The sequence below is a fragment of the Scyliorhinus torazame genome, chromosome 14 (assembly GCF_047496885.1).
Source record: "Scyliorhinus torazame isolate Kashiwa2021f chromosome 14, sScyTor2.1, whole genome shotgun sequence".
Taxonomy (NCBI): domain Eukaryota; kingdom Metazoa; phylum Chordata; class Chondrichthyes; order Carcharhiniformes; family Scyliorhinidae; genus Scyliorhinus; species Scyliorhinus torazame.
The window spans coordinates 16,435,185-16,456,552 of record NC_092720.1 but is presented as its reverse complement, the minus strand read 5'-3'; the positions used below and the strand labels follow the sequence as shown (position 1 = coordinate 16,456,552).

Here is a 21,368-nt window from a genome sequence, read left to right as displayed (position 1 = left end):
TCCGGCATATGCTGGAAGAAAAAAAAAAACACACATTCTAATATAAATGACTGGAATTTGAAATGCAATATTTTATATAGCATGCAGGATTCAGCATTCACTTGCTCTACAAAAGGCAGTCTAATTCCAGGATTCAGCTGTACAAATAACAAATTTGTTTTTGAAATCTGAAGCCATCCCCTGTGCATGCTTTCACCAACCCGCTTTGTTCTGCACATTACTGGGTGCTTACCTCATAAGTTCATATTCTCCATCTGGTGGGATAAAACTAATACTCCTTTCAGATTCAAACTTGCTGAGCCGCACACACTGATGGAACGTACAGTCATCAATTGCTATAGATTGTTTACCACTGCAGAATAAAGAGAAGGGTCCAGAATTACAAACCAATTGTGATTTATTTATTTATTTTTTTAAAACAGACCAATTATTGTACCCGGGTTTCTTCTTTTGTGTTAAGTGGCAGCATTGCACTGTGGCTCTGACGATGACAAACTTCATTCTCGAGGTTACACTGCCATCTGGACAACAGTGCAGGCTGCTTCAGAATTGGCACATCTACTCAATTATATATTAAAACGAGCATTTCTGCAATCAGTTCCTTCCAGCAACATGAACAAAGTATTGGATCAAAATGAGTTCAATGTGTTTTCACGGTTAGAAAACATCAAAGACCAGAAATGAAGATCCGTGTAATACAAACAGCCAATGATATTTTTGATTTATTCAGTTACACATTACAATTCACATGAGCCATGAGCACACCCCAGTGACCAGGTTCTGCCCGTTGGTGGAGGACAAATGTGAATGGTGCCAGGGAGGCCCGGACAACCACACCCACATGTTCTGGGCATGCCCCAGACTTGCTGGGTTCCGGACAGTCTTCTTTTACTCAATGGCCAATGTTGTGGGGGTGAGGGCGAAGCCGTGCCCAAAAGTGGCAGTCTTCGGGGTATCAGACCAGCCAGAACTATTCATGGGAAAGGGAGCCGACGCCCAAGCCTTTGCTTCTCTAATCACCCGCCAGAGAATACTGCTCAGCTGGCAATCAGCAGCACCACCCACAGCTGCAGACTGGCTGGCAGACCAATTGGAATTTCTCCACTTGGAGAAGATCAAGTTCACCATCCAAGGGTCAGAGGAAGGCTTCCACAAAGTGTGTGGCGGCCTTCACTAACTTGTTCTAGGACCTGTTTGATGCCAACAGCCAATAGAGCAGGGGACGGGGGGCTGGGAATGCACGGGAGCCAACGGGACCAGAGGGAGTGGACAAGAAAGGGAGGGGCTGGGAAAAAGGGAGTGGGGAGGTCGGAAAATAGCCGTTATAGAGGCCAGAGGGCCTAAAACAAGGCCACAAGAAAAGGAACCCCCAAGGAAGGGCTGAGAACAGGATTGGGGAGGAGGGGGTGGGCAATGCCCACATGTAAATAGCATGTACAATGCACCATTGTACAGTGAGGGACCCAGGAGAGGTCCCTGAAACAATGAATGAGTAAAATGCATCTTTTTACCAGCAATACCCCGAAGACAAACTGTAAACCCAATCATCATGAACCCACTCCCCTTAGGGTGGCACGGTGGATAGCGTTGCTGCCTCACGGCATCGAGGACCCGGGTTCAATCCCAGCCCCGGGTCACCGCCTGTCTGGAGTTTGCACATTCTCCCCTTGTCTGTGTGGGTCTCACCCCCACAACCCATAGATGTGCAGGGTAGATGAATTGGCCATGCTAAACTGTCCCTTAATTGGAAAAGAAGAATTGGGTACTCTTTATTTTTTTTTAATGAACCCACCCCTGCTTCTCTGAAAATCAAGTTCAATCAATTAATTCCACCCCCTTAACCAATGTTCCTAACCTCCCTCCCTCCGAATGGTTCTCCTACAGATTGCAGTCCCTCTCAGAACTCACTGTTATAATTATTTCAGTCTGTCTTCAGCTCTGCTCGCAGTATTGAGTCCACCTTGCCAAAGTCACAAATTACATCCTCTGCGACTGTGGTGCATTTTACCTCCCCGACTTCTTCAACCGGAGATGTTTCCTCTACCCTAATCCCACCCGTGGCAGATGTCTGGTCAGGCACAGGCTCAAAGTTACCTCATTTCAACTGAGCAAGTGCAAGCAAACACAAACAGAACTGAAGGTCTCTAGTCTCTCAGCTCACACTTGTTTTCTTCTCCCCTCTATAGATTGAAATGTACAGATGGACAGTCACAATGCCAAGATCTACAATGAGACATATGCATGAACCGTGAGCAACAAAGTGATTTCAGCAAAGCCAAACATAAATACAAGGGGGGGGGGGGGGGATTAATTTGCTTTTTTTCTTTGCAGACATGCCTGGATATTAGAAGCTCACAGTGCAATCTCTAGCACAGGCACAACTACTTGGGCTGCTGTTAAACATCTATTAGCAAGGGATATCCAAGCTTTTCCTCTTCAAAGACTGAATGGATTTGAATGTAGAGCCTATGGGCAACATATAAAGTTTATTTATCAAATATCATACAGATTTCCAATTCAGGATTTATCTATCAATCAAGAAATAAAAACAATCTTTTCAAAACCTCCCTAACCCAGTATGAACAGGGCAGCCGGGATAGAATTGCCAGGCCTCCGCAGTTACGTGCAGTTTGGACCATCAGTTACGTGGATTCTGGGAGAACAGATTTCATATCCCTCACCTTTTCGCACTCTCGTCAGCAGTTCCTTTGCCTTGTTTCTCGATAACAATCTTGTCATTCATCCCAAACTTGCACTCCGGCATTCCACTCAAGTAACTCTTCATTACTACCCTGCCCGAGACATGAGCACTTAGAACCTGACCTGAAACAAAAAGGGAAAGGTTTTTAAGTGGGAAGCAATACATCCTTTCTAACAACAACCACAAAGCTCAGTCCGCAGAGAGAAGTGGTCACAGCACGTGACATTTTAAAAGATTACAAGTTGAATTAGATTAGATAGAGCAATTAATTAAAATGAAACACCGGTAGCAGATCAGCCTGTGATCGCCTAGAAGAGAGATATTGACATTTTAGGTTCAGATTGGTCATCTGAATTCCCAGCAAATTGTCCTTAAATTTCATCTTTGCCACTTGTTGTCTAACAACACTAACACACTGATACAATTTAAGGTGGTCCACAGAGCGCACTTGACGGGGGCAAGGTTGAGTAGGTTCTTTGGGGTAGAGGACAGATGTGGAAGGTGCTCAGGGAGCCCGGCGAACCATGTCCATATGTTTTGGTCATGCCCGGCACTGGAGGGGTTCTGGAGAGGAGTGGTGGGAGCAATATCTCAGGTGGTGAAAGTCCGGGTCAAGCCAAGCTGGGGGCTAGCAATATTTGGAGTAGTGGATGAACCGGGAGTGCAGGAGGCGAAAGAGGCCGGCATTCTGGCCTTTGCGTCCCTAGTAGCCCGGCGAAGGATCTTGCTAATGTGGAAGGAGGCGAAGCCCCCCAGCCTGGAGAAATGATATGGCTGGGTTCATAAAGTTGGAGAGGATTAAGTTTGCCTTGAGAGGGTCTGCGCAGGGGTTCTACAGGCGGTGGCAACCGTTCCTAGACTATCCCGCGGAGCGTTAGAGGAAGGTCGGTCAGCAGCAACCTTTGGGGGGGGGGGGGGGGGGGGGGGGAGGAAAGAAGCCTGGGAGGGTGGATGAGCAAGAGATAACATGAAGGGTTGGGGAAACTGGCACATACGGGTGAGGGCCAGTGTACAAAGCTGTGTAAATATATCATTTTGCCATGTATATATCTTGCTCTGCGCGATTCCTCGTTTTTTTTTTGTTACGGGGGGGGGGTTATTGTTTGTAAGGCAGAACAATTGTGTTAAAAAACTTTAATAAATATATATTTTTTAAAACACTAACACATTTTATTCTTTCTGCACAGATTGTGCAGCTTTAACTGGATCTTGAGCAGCCCTTCAAATGCGCAATAATAATAATCACTTATTGTCACAGGTAGGCTTCAATGAAGTTACTGTGAAAAGCCCCTAGTCGCCACATTCCGGCGCCTGTTCGGGGAAACAGATTGCTTACTTCCACCTTCACAGCATTATTCATCCCTCAGTGCTCTTACCCTCACATCACCACCAAAACCTTCATCTTTGCCTGTTATCGTCTCTGGCCACAACTCCTTTCGCTCTAGGCAGCCACCCAAGTTCATCCATACTCAAGTCCTAACTCATGTACATCCCCGCCTACACATCTCATGCCAATCGGAGTCTTGCTCACCATTTAGTTCTGAGGACTGGTATACCACCTGAATGTCATAAACCTGCCGTTCCTCTCACCAGCATTATTTCCAGCACTGTGCCTTTATTTTTAAAAAAGCATCATTCTCATTTGGTATCCTGGCACTTTTGTCTTATTCAGCAGATGCTATCTGTACAACAGAGAATTTGGTATACGTTTCGCCTCTTTTTGGGCACAAATAGGTGCAATGCATACCAATTTTTGGAGACAATATCGATATTGGTCCTTGCTTTTTAAAAAAAAAAGTCATCCCTGACAGCTGTCCGAAATCGGCGTGGCATCAATTTCAATTCATAGTGAAGGATTCTCAAATGCTGCCCATAAATCCTACCCATCCGCACCCCTAATCTCCTGACCACCTTCACCCTAGTGTCTCTGGTCACCACCAAGTGAAATGAATGAAATGAAAATCGCTCATTGTCACAAGTAGGCTTCAATGAAGTTACTGTGAAAAGCCCCTAGTCGCCACATTCCGGCGCCTGTTCGGGGAGGCTGTTACGGGAATTGAACCGTGCTGCTGGCCTGGTCTGCTTTCAAAGCCAGCGATTTAGCCCTGTGCTAAACAGCCCCTAAGTGAGTGCCGACTCTATACCAGTGATGGGATGGGGCATTGTTTTGTCTCAAAAGGCAGTTGTTCCAGGCTGAAAGAAGCAGCGCTTAAGAGACTGCACTGCACACTGTATTGATTAAACTGTTTTGCTGAGATGTGCTTTTAACACCTTGATAAAAAAATAAACTTATGGTATAATAGCCTTGAAACTAAAAACATGCTCTGTCAGCTTGAAGAGCAAATTACTTTAGAATTACTGTTCGGAGAAAACCTAGGAAAATCTTGTGTCCAAATGGAGCAAGTTGCTTCTCTGCAAATCACTTCGAATGCCAATGAAAACCTCAACACAATTTAACTCAGAACAACAAATCAAAGTTAAATAATCTATTGCAGAGACCAGGATATGCAATGAACACATCATTGACATAGACAAAATCAATCGGGATTTAACTCAAGACTAAGTTGACACAGGATGAAATTAAAGAAATTTACTTTTGAAGCACTTTGAACAAAAAACTGGGGGAACAAGCCCAATGAAAATTACTTAATTGAACTATTTCCATTAGTTCAGTTGGTTAAAGAAATGAGTAACTGAATTGCGCAAACTAGAGGGGTCCCGGTTCAGTTCCTAGTTAACCTGCAGCCCCTTATGTCGTCTAGCCTATAGGTGACTCCAAATCCATAAACTGAGAGATTCACTCTTGGCTTCCTTCTGAAATGGTGCAGCAATCCATTTAATATTGAACAACACTGCTCCCCACACACTTGCCTGGTTTGTTACATCTACATCCCTTGACTGAAGTGTCCTGGGCTAAAAGAGAAGCCAACTTTCCTCTCCAGACTGCTATCCAGTAATTCCTGTTGGAATGTTTGTAGGATGGGCCATCAAAAAGACTAGCTTCCCGCAGTCAATAGCTTGTCCACGTTGAAGCACCAGGATGTACCTTCCTTGGTTACCCATGGAAAACCCTCTTATGGACTGACCTGATTAATACTACACTCCTGTATGCTTCACCCAATGCCGATATCTATGTATTTACATTGTGTTGCCCTATTATGTATTTCTTTTCATGTACTAAATAATCTGTTTGAGCTGCTCGCAGAAAAATACTTTTCACGGTAGACGTGACAATAAACAAATCCAATCAAATGAAATTGTTCCTGCTGAGGTTGGTTGCGCTGGGAGGCGGAGTCAAGTCAAAATTGCAAAACTTTGGGGGGAGGGAGAAACAACTAAATTTAACCTATCACGTACCCTGAGGTGACATTAGCAGATTGACACTCTCCAGGACATCCAGGAAGAGCTCATTGCGGCGGTACTTGATTCCTTCGCGTCTCCATCCAATCTGTCCTGTTACCTGGCTCGTGATCTGTGACTGTTCCTCCTTGGTCTGGAACAAAGAACATTTGTCTGATCTCAATTCAAGGTTTAGAACTAGACTCCAAAAAGCTTTACACGTGACACCAGGTTACTTCAGCGTAGCAGTCAACTGTGTTACAACATACCCACAGTGCTTTACACTGCAATGGGTCTTGGCACCGATTATCCCCTTCTTCGCTGGAAGACCAGGTTCAAGAGTTCAATAATTCAAGACATTTCTACAGCCAGTTTTGAGCGTCCACCCCCCCACCCTTAGACCACCACCACCACCAATAAGCAAAGCAGAAGCAGGCAGATTCTCCTACCTGGTGCTATAAATCAGGTCGTCAGTCACAGGTAGAGAAAAAGAAAGTATTACAGTAGGATTAGAACCAGGTGCGCCACACACAGGGTTAACAGGCAAGCAGTGAATAGAAGAGTTGATTTAAAAAAAAAAGAGAAAACAAGTTAGCTGAGAGCAGGTGCAACACTGAAAATAAATGATTTGCATTGAAACAGTTCTTCATCACGTCTCTTCTGGTCTACAATTACATTGAAGTGCAGAGACTTTTAGACACAAATGACCAGCTTCGGTTACAGTAACATTTAAAGCAAGGGCTGTAATTACACTGGCAGGCGATCCTGTACAAAACTCCTGAATTTATTCTAATACAACAATCTCAATTTCCATTGAGGCGCTAAGCCTACATTGTTCTGCACGCAATTGCACCTTCAGAATAAAAAGGATTTATACTGTCAGACCAACTAAGCTATTATTATTTTATTAAACGGCTGCAGAACAAGATCTACTTTTACCAACACATTACATTTAAAAATATCTGGCAAGTACTAGACTGGAAAGCTTAGGTTAGAGACACTAGTGGGCACAGTTTAAAGAGATGGGGTCTCCCATTTAAGATGAAGGTGAGAGGAATTCCTTCAGAGAGGATCATTAGCCTTTGGAATTCACTTCTGGAGGCCGAGTTACGACAGGTTCCCGACTGACAAGGGGATCAAAGTGGGTCAAAGGGTTTTGAGGAACTAGCAAGAAATTGGCATTAAGGCCGCAGTCAAATCAGCCATGATCTCATTGAATGGCTTGATGGGCCGAATGGCTCACTACTTATCTTTTTCTTTAAAACATTGAATTTTCCACTCATGCACTTGTGTGCAACGAGGGTGTACCTGGGTAATTCCTCTACATCCAGAATCTCACAAGATCCTATTGACCTGAAAATGTCAGGTTTGATTTCCTAGCGGCCGACCTAGGACTATTGAGACTACAAATAGCTTTCTGTACTCCTTTTTGGGCTTTTCTCTCTCATCTTCTACTTGCAAGGCGAAGGACGATCGCGGCCTCTGGAACAGATTTATTTTATCATCGTGCAGCTAGCTCATACTGAAGTTACAAATTTCTGTCAGAGTCAGAAAAATCCCCCGATCTCTACATTACACAGGCATGGAATTTGTCCTCCAGTATCGTGAGTTTGTCCCTGGAATCACAGCAGGAATTCCTTTTGGATTGGTCATTTCTTAAAACCTTCCATAAGACACCAGGAATCAGGTTAAATCAAACCACGCAAAAGGGAATTACAGTTATTTGAAGAGGAAGAATGTGCATTGTTAAAGGGAGAAGGTAGGGGAATTGCACTAAATAAATTGCTCTTTCAGAGAGCCAGTGCAGACACAAGGGCTGAATGGCCCCCGTCTGTGCTGCAGCAATTCTTGGGATTCTCAAATTGCAAGGTGGAAAAAGGCCACAGTCCATTTTGTTTGCCTACTGCCATCCATGTAAGATGACAATAATGGAGCAGTTGACTAATCATAGCCCTTTTCTATCCTCCCCTCACCATTGTCTCAAAATATGAAGAGGAGACTGGGAGGGTGAAATTCAGACACATTAAATAAATTGGAATGAATATAAAACTGCTGGCAACAACAAAAATCTCAAAGCTCTACACATTATGTTGAATAATTTCCTGCTGAGTCAAGTTGTGCACTCCACCTCCACCAGCAACAAATAATTCTAGCAACAAATAATTCTATCTGCGCCAGCCAGCCTTTCCAAATAGCAACTTATCAGGAGCACTGGCACCCAGTCCTGCCTGGAGCTTCCTGGAGAACTGCTGCGTCATCACTTCACTGCTGGGAATACAAACAAGGGACACTTCACTAGCAAGGCATGGCTATTCAGAAAACAGACACTCTAAAGAATGCATTTCAGCACAATATCTATTGCTAACAGAAGCCACTTTTACTCCTCATTCAACACTATTCAGAGTAAAAGAAACACGCAGCAGTTTAGAAAGTTGTTTCCAAGCTAGCTGATGTCAAGCAGAGTGGAATACAACAAACTTTAACATCCAGCAATGTTGTGTGCTGTACACATATGCGGCTTGAATTATGCAGGATTACTGCTCTGCAGTCAGTGACTCCCGCTAAAAATGTATATGAGATGCTGGATGAAGACAGAACCAAGCTCAGGTGCCTCACACCTAGTGTTACACATGAAGGCCAGCCACTTGGGGGAGGGTGGTCAATGTCACACTCCAACAAGTACTGTCTTCAGGAAAGGAGGGATGAAAACTTGAGGGGGTTAAAAATATTCCCTGAAATTGCTCCTCAATCTCAGAGAGACCTAGCAGGTTCAGTAGGATTAAAGCCATGTTATTGTGGATTTGGTGGCAGTTATAGAGTCTTCCGGGAAAGCGGCTTTATAACTAATTCTAGTTTAAATGTAGTCATCCTTTCCTCAGTAGCAAATTGCAGATTGCAATCCTGGGCAAAAACCACAAATAACTACATGTCAATATATTTAAACACTGGAGAAATTTTCTTCAGGCCGTCCAGAGTGCTGCTTACCTGACTTTTGATCCCTTGTTGGGTAATGAATGTTTTCAGTGCTCCAGTCTCAGAATTCTGTGGATAGCCAAAATCTAGGATTTCTGAGCAAACAAACAAAAAACCTTTCAACTACAAAGCCCAGAGGAAATAACTGAAAGTATGACGAGCAGGGACAGACTTTGGAACAGAACACAAGCTAAAGAAACTCATTCCAATTTAGTAATGCCCCTAGCTCTGCATTTAAAGCAATTAGAGGTGCTCGTTTACCCCAAAACTGGATTCACGTCACCATGCCAGTTAATACCTCCAATACCACGGGGTAATTTATTAAGTGGAAGCTCAGTGAGAAGATCAGTGGTATGCAGTTGGGTGAGCGGCAAGTGTCATGAGCCAACAAAGTGCCAACTCAAGGTCAGCAGCTGACCATGGAACCAATTTCACTGTATGGGCCAATTATAAATTGCCTTTGCTAACGCAGTCACCAAGGAATATGCATCCATTTAACAGCTCCCACTGTCATGGTCGAAGAGTAACACAATCTGGAAGCTCCATTTTAACAATTCTCAGCCTTATTTTCAAATCCTTCCAAGGTCTCAACAATCCTCCAATCTGAAATGTCATCCAGCCCCACATCACTCGCGATCTCAGTGATCGTATAAGTCTGATCTCACCCTTAAGGCTCCTTCAACTGCCAACACACCAAGCTCTGGAATTCCATCACTGCACCGTAACCTCGCTTTTCTCTTTTGAGGCACTCTGTAAAACCTTATTCTTCAACTAAGCTTTTGATCACCTGTCTTAACGTCTGATGTGGTTCTGTATTGATGGGCACTAGCGCCCATTAGACGACATTAAAGGTGCGATTAAGAGAAAGAAAACCCAAGCTTCGATGTCATTTCTCACTGCCGACTCGAATTGTCAGCTTTTTGAAAATATACTGGTTTCCGATACATCTTACTGTACTAATACTATTAAATTGCTGGGATTCTCTTCAAAAAAGTATTGTAATAAATTGTTATTCTTGAACACAAAATCAGAACACTCCAACCAAGATCGCCCATCACACAAGCTGGAGTGTGAACCTGGACTCTCCCTCGTTTGTATGACTTAGCCACTCCACCATTTTATATCCCAAGCCACGTGGCAGCAGGCCAGGAGGACAATTCAATTCCACTTAGAAGTCCATGTGTTTCAGCTCTGACTCAACTTGGACAACATTCTCCCTCCCACCATGTCCAGAAATTAGAACATTTAAAAAAAAAAACATCTTTTCAGGCTACTTGCATTGCTAGCAAGGCCAGTATTTATCCAACTCTAGTTGTCCTTTGTAAGGCAGTAGTGAACCACAGCAATCCATTGTGTGGTGAAGATGCACCCAGAGTGCTGCTAGGTAGGGAGTTCCAGGACTTTTGCCCAGTACCAAAGCTGAACTGCTAGCTGTCCAAATCAGGATGATATTGAGACTTGGAAGTGATGGGAGTTCCTTGCACCTGCTGCATTGCCCTAGAAGTGAAGGTTTTGGGTTTGGGGATGCTGCTGAATAATATTCCCCTTGAAAAATTCCCTTCCTTCACAAATAGCTACAATACTTGATAATCAAGAGGAACGTTATCTCTCACTACTGTCCGAAGTCTCCAATTCTACCTTGGTTGGAAATGGATCTTTTAAAGAATCACACACACACTACTCTTAAAATTAATTTACAGGATATGGCCGTTGCTGGTTAGACCAGCATTTATTACCCATCCCTAGTTGCCATTGAGATGGTGGTGGTGGGCTGCCTTCTTGGACCGCTGTAGTCTGTGGTGCAGGTACACACACTGTGCTGTTAGGGAGGAATTTCCAGGATTTCAACCCAGGGGCTATGCATGAACAGCGAGATATTACCAAGTCAGGACGGGTGAGTGAGTTGGAGCAACTCTTCCAGGTGGTGTTCCCAGGTACCTGCTGCCCTTGTCCTTCTAGATGGCAGCGATGGTGGGTTTGGAATGTGCTGCCTAGGGACCCTGCCTGCAGTGCATCTTATAGATGGTACTCACAGCTGCTACTGCATGTTGACTGTTGAGGGATTGAATGTCTATGGAAGGGGTGGCAATCAAGTGGGCTACATTGTCCTGGATGGTGTCGAGCTTCTTGAATGTTGTTGGAGCTGCATTCATCCAGGCAAGTGGAGAGTATTCCATCACACTCCTGACTTGTGCCTTGTAGAGATTGTGTCCACCGCTTCTGTTTTTTCCTACAAGTGGAAACATCCTCTCCCCGTCCACTCTACACAGGCCACACAGTATCCTGTAAGTTTCAATAAGATCCCCCCGCTCATCCTTCTCAACTCCAATGAGTACAGACTCAGAGGTCTCAACCGTTCCTCATTCGACAAGCTCTTCATTCCAGGGGTAATTCTTGTGAACCTCCTCTGGACCCTTTCCAAGACCAGCACACCCTTCCTTAGATACAATACTCCAAATGGGGTCTGACCAGAGCCTTATACAGCCTCAGAAGTACATCGCTGGTCTTGTATTCTTGCCCTCTCGACATGAATGCTAACATTGCATTTGCCTTCCTAACTGCCAACTGAACCTGCACGTTAACCTTAAGAGAATCGGGAACAAGGACTCCCAAGTCCCTTTGTGCTTTTGATTTCCTAAACATCTCCCCATTTAGAAAATAGTCTATGCCTCCATTTCTCCTTGAATTGAGTGATGGTAATGCCACAATGTCAAATGGTGTCGGTCAGATCCTCTCTTGTTGGAGATGGTCATTGCTTTGCGCTTGCGGGCACAAATGTTACTTGCCAATGTCAGCCTAAGCCTGGATACTGTCCAAGTCTTGCTGCATTTGGATCGAATCAGGCCAGGACCTACTCCGTTAATGTTATGGCGTTGGGGAAGAGTTATAGAACAAAGAGATCTAGGAGTACAGATTCATAGCTCCTTGAAGGTGGAGTCGCAGGTGGAAAGGGTGGTGAAGGCGGCATTCGGCATGCTTGGTTTCATTGGTCAGAACATTGAATACAGGAGTTGGGACGTCTTGTTGAAGTTGTACAAGACATTGGTACGGCCACACTTGGAATACTGTGTGCAGTTCTCGTCACCCTATTATAGAAAGGATATTATTAAACTAGAAAGAGTGCAGAAAAGATTTACTAGGATGTTACCGGGACTTGATGGTTCGAGTTATAAGGAGAGGCTGGATAGACTGGGACTTTTTTCCCTGGAGCGTAGGAGGCTTAGGGGTGATCTTATAGAGGTCTATAAAATAATGAGGGGCATAGATAAGGTAGATAGTCAACATCTTTTCCCAAAGGTAGGGGAGTCTAAAACTAGAGGGCATAGGTTTAAGGTGAGAGGGGAGAGATTCAGAAGGGCCCAGAGGGGCAATTTCTTCACTCAGAGGGTAGAGTGTGTCTGGAATATGCTGCCAGAGGTAGTAGTAGCGGCGGGTACAATTGTGTCTTTTAAAAAGCATTTAGATAGTTACATGGGTAAGATGGGAATAGAGGGTTATGGGCCAAGTGCAGGCAACTGGGACTAGCTTAATGGTAAAAACTGGGCGGCATGGACTGGTTGGGCCGAAGAGCCTGTTTCCATGCTGTAAACTTCTATGATTCTATTCTATGGAATGTTTTATTATTGGAGTCGTGAATGATGGACATTGTGTAGTCAGTGAACCTCCCCACTTCTGACCTGATGATGGTCACTGATGAAGCAGCTGAAGATTGTTGACCCCTTTTCTGATTTTGTATGAGATCAATTTTAAGAGAAAAACAGAAGCTAACTTGTAAAACTGGGTAATCCAACAGAGTTGCCTCAATTCTCAATGTGCAGGCAAGCTAAATTCATCCCAGGATGGGGCAGCATCAAGGCAGCTAAAATCAACTGAAATCTTCAGAGTAAACACAAATACAAAATATTTTCTAAACATTCCTGTTTAGAACCTAGTGAGCATGCTATGCTTATAAAGTTCCAAGTCAGTCATGTCAAAAGTACAAGATGACATGAAATTATTGAACGTACAGAATAGAAGCAAGCCATTTGACCCAAATGGTCTGTGCCAGTGGTTATGCTCCACTCGAGCCTCCTTTTCATCTCACCCTGTACGTATAACCTTCTTTCCTTTCGCCCCCAAGTCTAGCTTTCCTCTAACTTTCCCCAAATGCATATACGCTATTCACCTCAGCCACTCCTTCCAGTCGCGAGTTTCACATTTCTAACCCTGTGGGTAAAGAAGTTCCTCCTGAATTCTCAATCACGTTTAGTGACTATTTCAGATTGATGGTCCCTACAATCGGTCCCCAAGTAGAAACATGGTTTCTACCTTTACCCAATAAACTCCTTCCATAATCTAATTTTTGTGGGGGCAGGGATACGAGCAAAATAGTTATGGGAAAACCATCAGTGTCGTATTGCAGCCAATCTTAAAATTCCTCTAAACTCAGCCAGAATGTCAGCATTTTCTTCAGGTGTTTTTTCAAATTCATTCTTGTGGATGGGCATCACTAGCAAGGCATCCCTTTACCGCCCTTTGTCAGTTGCCCTTAATGTGGGTTATCTTCAACCATGTGAAGTTTATCCTGCATTCTAACCATGATAACAGCAGACTGATGAATATCTCAAGTGACAAGCTGGGGACACTTTTGAATATTACAAATGCACAATCCACATAAGATCACGAATGACAGAAGGAAAACCATTTATTCAGTGCTATTGTTTTATATTGTCTAATTATTCGGGTGTTCTCAAAAACTCCTGTTTTCAATCCCTCCATCTTACACTTACCGTCCAATAGCTCATAAATAAGGACAAAGTTGTTCTTGATGTTTTCTTCGCTGATCTTTCCAAAATACGAAGTCATGACATCACACATTTTGTACAGGAACTCAAAGACCATGGCCGCGTTAACATTCTGCTTGGTGACAGCAGCAAGCCAAATATTGGAACGCTTAACATGGAAGAAGCTGGTACGTGCAATGTTAGTCACCGGTGAGCGAACTTGTTGCCTTGCATGGATGACATTGACGCGGAAAGCATCCACTGCATTCCGTCTATAAACAGAAGAAAGACAACTCATTAGGCCACTTTGGATAAGTATTCATACAAATATGAATTTACGTTCAATTCCATTGAGATAGGAGAAACCTTGGGGACCTCAGGTGCTGTTGCTCTACTGGTGTAGTCCATACACTATAGAAATGGAGGATTTAAGATAGGAAGTTAATTTTGTGATGCCTGTAATCAACCATGTTAACTGTTCCGTTGTAGAGTTGCAGCTAGTACCTCACTCACCCCAGTTGCATATTCCATATTCTCTCCAGGCACCAGCCCTATTTAAACACGGCATAAAGAGAGTCAAGTTCACAATCATACATTCTGACAACAATTTGGACTTGTACAACATATGCATTTCAGAGGATGCAATTCCTTTCCAGTAACATGTTGCAATTCTTAGTTTCTACAATTGGAGGCTGCCAGCAAGCAATGCCATATTCATGTGGAGGGATGGGTACTATACCACATTTGCTTCCTGACCTACAGTAATTTGAAGGTTAATTTAGCACCTTCAAAAGCCGAAATCATAGAATAGAATCACAGAAAAATTATTTTTTGCACCAAGATATCACTCTAGTCCATTCATTTCTACTATACAGCATCTGGAAACGAGAGGAAGGTGGGTACAAACTTTTTTCCAGCTACCCACCTCTGAAGAGACATCCTGGATTATTGCATCTAATTTTACACTGATGTGCTATTATTTTCTACCAAAACCCAATTTAAAAGGAGGCAAACTCCACACCATCAAACAGAAGACAACTCCTTTGCAGTAGACATCCAACTGGCCCTATAATCACCAGTGACTGGCAAGTTAAATGGGGACAGTTTTGCATCCAAAAGGGTGCCTGCTTGATGATGGTTCACACACTGATGCAAAAGTGCTTGACCAAGATCTACATCAGATGGGATGAGATGACAATTCTGGAAAACAGTGATTAAAAAGCATCCCAACCTCATCGCATGTGAATCTCAACTGGAGAACCCATTGCATTTAAGAGAAAAGTAGGAAGCAGAGGACAATGGTGATAGTGGGAGGGGACAGTCAAGATTAGTTTTCAACTGGTTACCAAAGAGATTCTGTCGTCTCGGCTATCTGCAGCATTGCAATACTACTTTATTTACAAACAAATTTACAGCTTGAGCTCAAAAAATGCATTTTTAAAAGAAACATGGTCAAGCAATATACAATTATCAAACCATGCCGTTCTATGGATGTGCAGGCAGACAAACTGGAGGAAAAAGGTACACAAAAGCAGATGCTTCTGATGGATGAGGTGGCTTTCTGAAGTCAAGACTCACTCGAGTACAACATCAGACACACGTGAATCTCACTGCACTACTACTGAATCTGCTAACAGGGTCTTCTAAGCAGCACTGACCTAAAAAGCTAGCCCTGCAGTTGATTCTCAAGACACAGACACACATTTCTACCACAGGAGGGATTAAGAGGAATGAATCACTAAATAGGATAGCATTCAAGAGCAGGAATCCAAGCAGATTGGTGTTTCCTTAAACTGGGGAGGGGGTCAGGCCAATCACAGCAACCAATTGCCACCATCTCAGATTAGTTATATTAGGATGTGCAAATTAAGTAGCGTAAATTTCTTGCCAGATTTTATATTGTTCTTGTGCAGTCGACAACTACCAGAAGCTAAACTCACTAGATTTTCTTTTCAGTAGCAGCTGTTTGAACACCCCCCCCCCCCCCCTCCCCTTTCATCCCCATCTCTCCCTGGTAGTCTCAACCACCAAAACAACCATTTTCTTAGCTAGGTTCCTAAAATCCAGCTGGGTTTCATGGGCCTGGTCAACACCCTATCCAGGCAAGCGCTGCAGTTGAGCCACATAGCCGGAGTGTTGAGTCACGCCTGGACACTTGGTCACAGCTGGTGTGCAGGTGTGACACACTGCGATTTCCTTTGGGAGCTGGAGACCACTGTTGTACTTAACCACAAGTACAGGAAATATGGACATTTAGCTCCTTCTCCAGAGGCAGAGTTTGCACCATTAATGGGCACCAGTAAATAAATCTTTTGTTTTTTGTAAGAGAGTGCAAATTCCCTGTCCGGCAGTTAGGGGCATGAGGGGGAATTAAGTGAATACACCCAGTCGAAGCATAACAAGATCATTTGGCCCAATAGCTGTGCCAGCGCACCACAGGAGCCTCCTGCCACCCCTCTATCTAATCCAATCAGCGTACCTTCCTGTTCCTTTCTCCCTCAAGTCCTTATCTCACTTCCTCCAAAATGCAATTAAATCTCGTAAAAGAACTGATCTGAAGTCAATGTCAGTTAACTGCTGTTCAAATGCACTCCTTCCTCCCCATCCCTTAGTTAAGTGGCTACAGTTTATATTTCGATTTTACAACTTCCAATACGACCAAGATAAAGCTCACAGGTCAAATCACTGGTTAATTAGTACAAGATGACAAACGATGCTTACCTATTCCTAGTGCAGCCAATGAGCACATGATGAGATGAGGAAAAATGAGACGTCAGCAAGGAAGGGGAAATGACAGACCAACGAGAGAGAGGATTAGAATACACAAAGCACAGAAAGGAAAAAACACAGATGAGAAACACAAAGGACTACTCACAGAGATCTACAGGAGAACAATGGACAAGTGCGAGTGCTAATCATTAACATATACAAAAGCATTACAAAACAGTCAACAGATTAACATATCACTTATGCCTCATTCACACTGGCTTTGTGAACCTATGCATATTAGGCTTTACTAGCAAGTGGTCACCTCAAAAGGTTTTATCTTTGTGATGCTTCTTCAGCGCTGATAGCAGGGGAACAAAGTCCATGTTTGCGCTTAAAGCACCAGCTCTACAAAAAATTAACTGAATGTTCCATCACGACACGCCTACATCTGTTTTTGTGGGTCTAAGAATCTGTAAGACGTCTTACAACACCAGGTTAAGAATCTGTGATTAAGATGACGGTGTCAGTTTTTGAAGCTGAATGTTTTTGAAGTACATCGGTACCCGTTAGGCATTGCTACATGTTGACAGTTGTCGAGTTTTTTCTGGATTGCACAAGGGTGAAAGCACATCAGCATTAGAATAGAATTGCCCGGCCTATCGAGTCTGCAGCGACCCTCTGAAACAGCAACTTACCTCGGTCCAGTCCCCTGCCCTATCCCCGTAACCCCACCTAACTTTGGACTGAGACACGAAATAAGAGCACCCGAAGGAAACCCTCGCGGACATGAGGAGAACGTGCAAACTCCAGTCATCCAAGGCCAGAATTGAACAGGGACGCTGGCACTGTGAGGCAGCAGTGTTCTTTCACAATCCAACTGGACAAATGTCAAATGAAAAAATGCTTTCAATCTCGAGTGAGCTGCACAGAGAAGGCCGTTGGCTAGGACACCACAGACTAAGAAAGCGAGTCACACCCACTCCCACCTAAGGAGACTGCAGGTATAGAAACCTAAGTTTTCCCTGCATCTGTACCTGTTAGGCATTGCTACATGTTGACACTTGTAGAGTTTTTTCTGGATTACACAGATGCCTTTAAGATCAAGTGAGACAAGGTAAAGCAACCTTTTGACACAGTACGCCCATTTATTCAGCACTTCCCAGGTTCCATTTAGGCCTGACGTTTATCAGTTCAAGCAGAGCCTACAAAAACAACTGTGTCCAGTCTATAGCATAGTTCCGTGAGGCAGTTGTTTCATAGAAACCCTCAACCCGCTTTTGAAGTCTTACATATTTATGAAAGATTTGAAAAACAATTATAATACCAATTTATCAGAATATGGAACTCCCTGCAAGAAACTGCATAGTTTCAACGGGCAAGTGAATAAATATTTGAAGAGATACTGTAAAGATGATGGGCAAAAGCAAGGAAATGAGACGAGGGGACAGATCTTCAAGAGAATGTGCACAAACCGCATCTTCTGATGCAGAATTCCCCAATCTCAGCTGGAGTGCTATAGTTTTAGATCACTGACATGAATCACAGGTGGAAAAGCCAGAGCCGTTAACATCTGGTGATTATTCAGCTAATGTAGGGAAACAGCATGCAAATGCAGAGCAGCTCACACTGATGCAGACAGGGGCAGGGTGCCACTCAACTCGCTAACAAATGCGGTCATGACTCATGCAAAGAACAGCCATTTGGGAAACAGCCATTTAAGTCAATTTGAAACAGATTCCACAATTACAGGAACCCAAATTCAGAAGCATTAGCTGAATTTGATATTAAAGAATTATCAATCAGAAAGTGGTTCACATTGGTGACTTGGATGGTCAATTCCCAGCCCGAATTGGTGACTTGGATGGTCAATTCCCAGCCCGAGTACTTGATGCAGACACAAATAAAGTGACAATATGGAGAGTATGCCATTCCTCCGCACTAACTCAGTGCATTGAGTCATATTTGGCTCATCACCAGAAGCATACAATCTTATTTCATCTGCTCCATGGTGCAGGTGCCAGGCTCTTCTAAAGAGCTTCCTAATTAGTCCTACTCTCCTACGCTTTCCCCGCAGGCCTACAATTTTTTCTGTTTCCCTTTTGAAAGCTATTATTAAATCTGCTCCCACCCTGCTTTCAGCGATATGTTCCAGATCATAATTCACTGTACTAAAAAAATTAAAATCCTCTTTTGCTAATTACCTTAAATCAGTACACTCTGGTTACTGATCTTTCTGCCACTGGCATGTTATTCCCCGTTTATTCTAGCAAAAGGTCTCAATTTTAAACATCATGTTGGCCTCTCCATGTAACTGGAATAAGACCATAAGACATTGGAGCAGAATTCGGTCACTCGGCCCATCGAGTCTGCTCTGCCATTCAATCATGGCTGATATCTTTCTCAGCCCCATTCTCCTGCCTTTTCCCCATAACCCCAGATCCCCTTATTAATCAAGAATCTATCTCTCTGTCTTAAAGACACTCAGTGTTTTGGCCTCTACAGGCTTCTGCGACAAAGATTTCCACAGATTCATCACCCTCTGGCTGAAGAAATTCCTCCTCATCTCAGCTTTAGAGTAAGAAGTCTTGCAACACCAGGTTAAAGTCCAACAGGTTTGTTTCGGATCACTAGCTTTCGGAGCACAGCTCCTTCCTCATTTTCCTGAGGAACGAGCTGTGCTCCGAAAGCTAGTGATTTGAAACAAACCTGTTGGACTTTAACCTGGTGTCGTAAGACTTCTTACTGTGCCCACCCCAATCCAGCGCCAGCATCTCCACATAAGTTTTAAAGGATTGTCCCTCGAGACTGTGGCCTCGGGTCCTAGTTTTTCCTACTAGTGGAACATCCTCTCCACGTCCACTCTATCCAGGCCTCTCAGTATCCTGCAAGTTTCAATAAGAACCCCCTCATCCTTCCACACTCCAACGAGTACAGACCCAGAGTCCTCAACCACTCTTCATTCCAGGGATCATTCAGGGCCCATAACTGCTGACAATACTCTAAAATGGGCTCTGATGAATGCCTCATCCGTGGTACCATTCTAGTAAATCTCGCCTGCACCCTCTTCATGGTAAGGGTAATAAATATTTATTTTTCCTTCAGGGTTAATTTCCAATTGTATATCCATCTAAATTCTCAAGTTTGTTTTAGCCAGACTGCTGCAAGGTCATTCTGCCAAAATGTTTGCATAACCCACATAGCTTTAGGTTGCTGAAAACCCATTTGAAAACAGTAAAAACCACAGCATGTAGAAACCATAACACAATGCAGGTGCTAGACAGGGAGACGGTGAAGTTGAAACAAGACTATTTTTGAATCCGTTCCATTCTTTTCCACATCGGTTATAACTCAGATACAGTTGTGCTTAAAGCAGGGCTGCAGTGAAGCTGGAGTTTGAAGGGTTTAGTTCATTTTCACATTCAAATTAGAAGGCAGGAGACGTTGCTTCCAGTCAAAATGATTCTATTTTTCTTGCCCACCCTACCCCAGAAACCACTTTCGCCAATTTTGGCTTGCTGACTGAGATTTTGATCTCACTTTTGGTTGTGAAAACCTGAAAACCAGAGGGCAGCAGCTGAATAAAGTTAGAGCACCGCTCAAATTTCACAGTGCTGCAACTCAGCATTTTGGGAAAAGCACAGAAAGGCTAGCATGAATATCACAACGATTGCTGGGACCAGCAACAGTTCAGGCAATTGCCCCATTACAGTTTACTTCCTCTTTGATGTATCTAATTTCTCAGTTTAACAAGATTGAATTGCATCAGGTTAGAAACTTTTAAAAAAAATATATATATATAGTTTCACATATAGCCCCCACGAGCCATGTATACTGGAGGAAATTCTGCCCAACCTTTCCATTTGCAGTGCAAACACATACAGTTGCTTTCAAATTGCAAGTCATAACACAGGTCAGGCTGCTGACCGTTTCAAGGTTTGGAAAGATCAGTCGCCTGCCAGAGAGCAGGGAGTAATTTGGTTGACCTTTATTTTTAAAAAACACCCAGTCAAACAATGGTGGCCTACAGTGCTTTTATATGGTGTCCACAGGACTGCTGTCTCCACAAGTGCCCCAAGAAAATTCAGTTCTCGAGGTGGCTCCACATTCCTCGAGGCAGCTCTTTTACAATGTAACGTGAAGATACCTCAAAAGGTAAACTAGTTACCACAACAAAATGAGCTTCTCAGTATTAGGGGCTGGTTTAGCACACTGGGCTAAATTGCTGGCTTTTAAAGCAGACCAAGGCAGGCCAGCAGCACGGTTCAATTCCCGTACCAGCTTCCCCGAACAGGCGCCGGAATGTGGCGACTAGGGGCTTCATTTGAAGCCTACTTGTGACAATAAGCGATTTTCATTTTCATTTAACTGGCAACAGTACTTACCCAATGTCATCCCTATAGACTCGGGAGATGAGAACTTCCCCTTTGTGGTTGTAAATGAATAAGCCTCCAATCATGATAGAACCTTGGTTAATCCTCCCTTCCCATGCTGATTAAAATACCTGAAGCAAAGAAAACATTTTGATTAAAACCAAGTTTTGCCTCTTTAATTTGTGATGTATTTTGTCAGCTTAGAAAAAAAATAGCTGGATAGAATTTCTTCTCAGCACATTGTTATATTACAGAAAACCAGTTGAAGAATAGAACTGGAGCCAATTGTTTACACACTTTAGATTTATATAGTTGCACCTTACAGGCAAGAACCTCCTTCCACAAGAACCACAGTTTTAGTTAATTTTCAAGTGGGCTCAAGTGTACCCCGGTCAATGCCCACCACTTTCACTTAAATAAAATTAATATACAAGTAGAAGAGCAAAGTACGAGATTGTAATAACGACTTCTTGTGCAAACACAACTTAAATCAGCACATTGGTCTTGATTAGT

At 43.5% G+C, this 21,368-nt stretch overlaps 1 protein-coding gene across 3 annotated transcripts in view; it reads right to left on the bottom strand.

Annotated features, from left to right (window-relative positions):
- Positions 1 to 21,368, bottom strand: part of LOC140389541 (AP-2 complex subunit mu) — a 67,363-nt gene that overhangs the window by 28,323 nt on the left and 17,672 nt on the right. For all 3 annotated transcript variants that reach the window (XM_072473739.1, XM_072473742.1, XM_072473740.1), the window contains exons 2-7: positions 20,868 to 20,986; positions 13,783 to 14,048; positions 9,026 to 9,108; positions 6,059 to 6,194; positions 2,682 to 2,823; positions 233 to 352 (exon numbers count right to left, since the gene is read on the bottom strand). In XM_072473739.1, the coding sequence (XP_072329840.1) occupies positions 233 to 352; positions 2,682 to 2,823; positions 6,059 to 6,194; positions 9,026 to 9,108; positions 13,783 to 14,048; positions 20,868 to 20,941 (821 nt within the window). In that variant the 5' untranslated portion in view covers positions 20,942 to 20,986. The remainder of the gene's footprint in view (positions 1 to 232; positions 353 to 2,681; positions 2,824 to 6,058; positions 6,195 to 9,025; positions 9,109 to 13,782; positions 14,049 to 20,867; positions 20,987 to 21,368) is intronic.